General features: G+C 50.4%; 2 protein-coding genes across 2 annotated transcripts; both read left to right on the plus strand.

Moving 5' to 3' along the window:
* Positions 1–215: 215 nt before the first annotated feature.
* Positions 216–798, plus strand: VTP21DRAFT_4287 (uncharacterized protein; the record flags this gene model as incomplete). Its single annotated transcript, XM_069394681.1, has 2 exons — positions 216–400; positions 492–798. 2 exons carry the CDS (start codon positions 216–218, stop codon positions 796–798), a joined length of 492 nt encoding a protein of 163 aa, XP_069255895.1.
* Positions 799–900: 102 nt separating this feature from the next.
* VTP21DRAFT_4288 (uncharacterized protein) lies at positions 901–1,587 on the plus strand (the record flags this gene model as incomplete). The annotated part of the gene is made up of 1 exon (XM_069394682.1): positions 901–1,587. One exon carries the CDS (start codon positions 901–903, stop codon positions 1,585–1,587), a length of 687 nt encoding a protein of 228 aa, XP_069255896.1.
* Between the last annotated feature and the right edge of the window lie 191 nt (positions 1,588–1,778).

Consider the following 1,778-nt stretch of genomic DNA (forward strand, 5'->3'; position numbering starts at 1 on the left):
TCCCGCGGAGTAGCACAGCAGCCATTCCGCACCAGCCAAACTACTGCCGAAACTTTGTGCTTATTCTCAAGAGAGCGGGCACAGAGTTTCGGCAGAAAGGCAAGCTTGTCGCGAGGGCATAGGGAGCATTAGAAGCCGATGGACGCTGACGAAGGGTTCCAACTGCATGGAAAGGGGCTCATTCGAGGCCACGTTGTAGCTGTATTGAAGAGGAGATGAGAAGTGGAGAGGGTGATATGAGAGGGAAAGTAAGCGAACGTATACAGCGCGGTGGAAACGACGCAAGCAATCTCGACTCCGACCTGCTGAAGCTTGTGTACCTGTTACGGCAGTGGTACACTGCAAAGAAAAAATTGAACTTTTCCTGCTTTGGAGTAGTTTCAAGAAAGCTACTTGACTGGTTTCTTCCTCATTTCAGCGCACATCAGAGCTCTCATCGCTTCTCTCATCTTTTTATCTCATCTTCCTTCATCCTGATCCGCCATCCCCAGCATCACGTCATCTCACATTGAAATCGTCAGCCATTCTCCCGAGGAATACTTCAAGCGCAAGGTCGCTCTTATCACTGGTAATAGCAACGGTCCACGTTCATGGTTTGACATGAAAAGAGTCAATTCAAGGTGCAAGGGCGGCATTTGTTTGCCCGTCGGGATGAATATTGACGTCGTGAAGGGCGAAAGCAGTCGGATCGAAGGCGGCGTGTTGGAGTCGCTGTCGACTCGTACACCCATTTCAGACTGGCACCAACCAGATAGCCGTCTACACTTACGATGGTCAGACCATGGTCAAGGCAGTTAATGTGCCTTTTGATGATCAAAGCATCGTGAAGTTCATCCTTACCCCAACTGCTGGAAACGGGGGTGCCGTCGTGGATGATAGCATATAACTTGTCCGGTTTGTATGGATTCATATTCTCTGGCGCCAGCGCAGAGTGGTGGCAGTCCAACGCGACAACTCCGCCACGTCAAGTCAAATTACGCGATTGTTTACGGGCCGAGAGATTCACCAGGTGGCGATAAGACGAATGGCAATTCGAATGACCGAGGTGGCATATCGAAAAGTGGACTTGCCGGGATCCTTGTAGGAGTGCTCGCAATGGTTGCTATCGCTAGCATCCTTGTCTTTTGCAGGTGGAAACAGAAGCCACAAGCACACGACAATGCCACATTTTCGGAGAGAGTCAAAGGAGACAACGAAATTCCTATCAAAGTAGACTACTTCATTTCGTTCTTGCCATCGCAGTCCCAGCTTTCGCTTCCTCCAGCCCACTCGCATCTGTACGAGCTAGCCAGCAAGTTGCACCAGCTGGTGGACCAACATTTTCGCATGCCTTTGGAGTACTCTACATCCCCGCAATCGCGCCTCCCCGCCACAGATTACCAGCACCTCCACCCTCTTCACCACTCCCACTTTCTCCTCCAGAGTATGTTAACATTTCACAAGACAGGTCAACCTTACACCAAATCTACAGTTCTCCAACCTCCCTCGACCCACCTTCCCAACATCACTCGTAGAGTCGTGCACACCCTCGTCAACACCCGAGCCGCAACCATCTTCGACGAGTTTCAGCATCGTACAGCATCTTGACACACTTTCATAACAGCCGGAATAAAGTGCATGTGCGCCACAACGCCTTGAAGGGTGGTTGACCTTTTTTAAGGAGTCGTTTGTCGTGGGGGAAGGGTTCATATCAAATAATAATGGCAGCGACGTCGCGAAAAGAATGCGTTCCTTGAGGCATTTTCGAGGACAATGCGGGATGCGGTTCTTGTAATAAT

The sequence above is a fragment of the Calcarisporiella thermophila genome (genome assembly GCF_041956535.1).
Source record: "Calcarisporiella thermophila strain CBS 279.70 unplaced genomic scaffold VTP21scaffold_2, whole genome shotgun sequence".
Taxonomy (NCBI): domain Eukaryota; kingdom Fungi; phylum Calcarisporiellomycota; class Calcarisporiellomycetes; order Calcarisporiellales; family Calcarisporiellaceae; genus Calcarisporiella; species Calcarisporiella thermophila.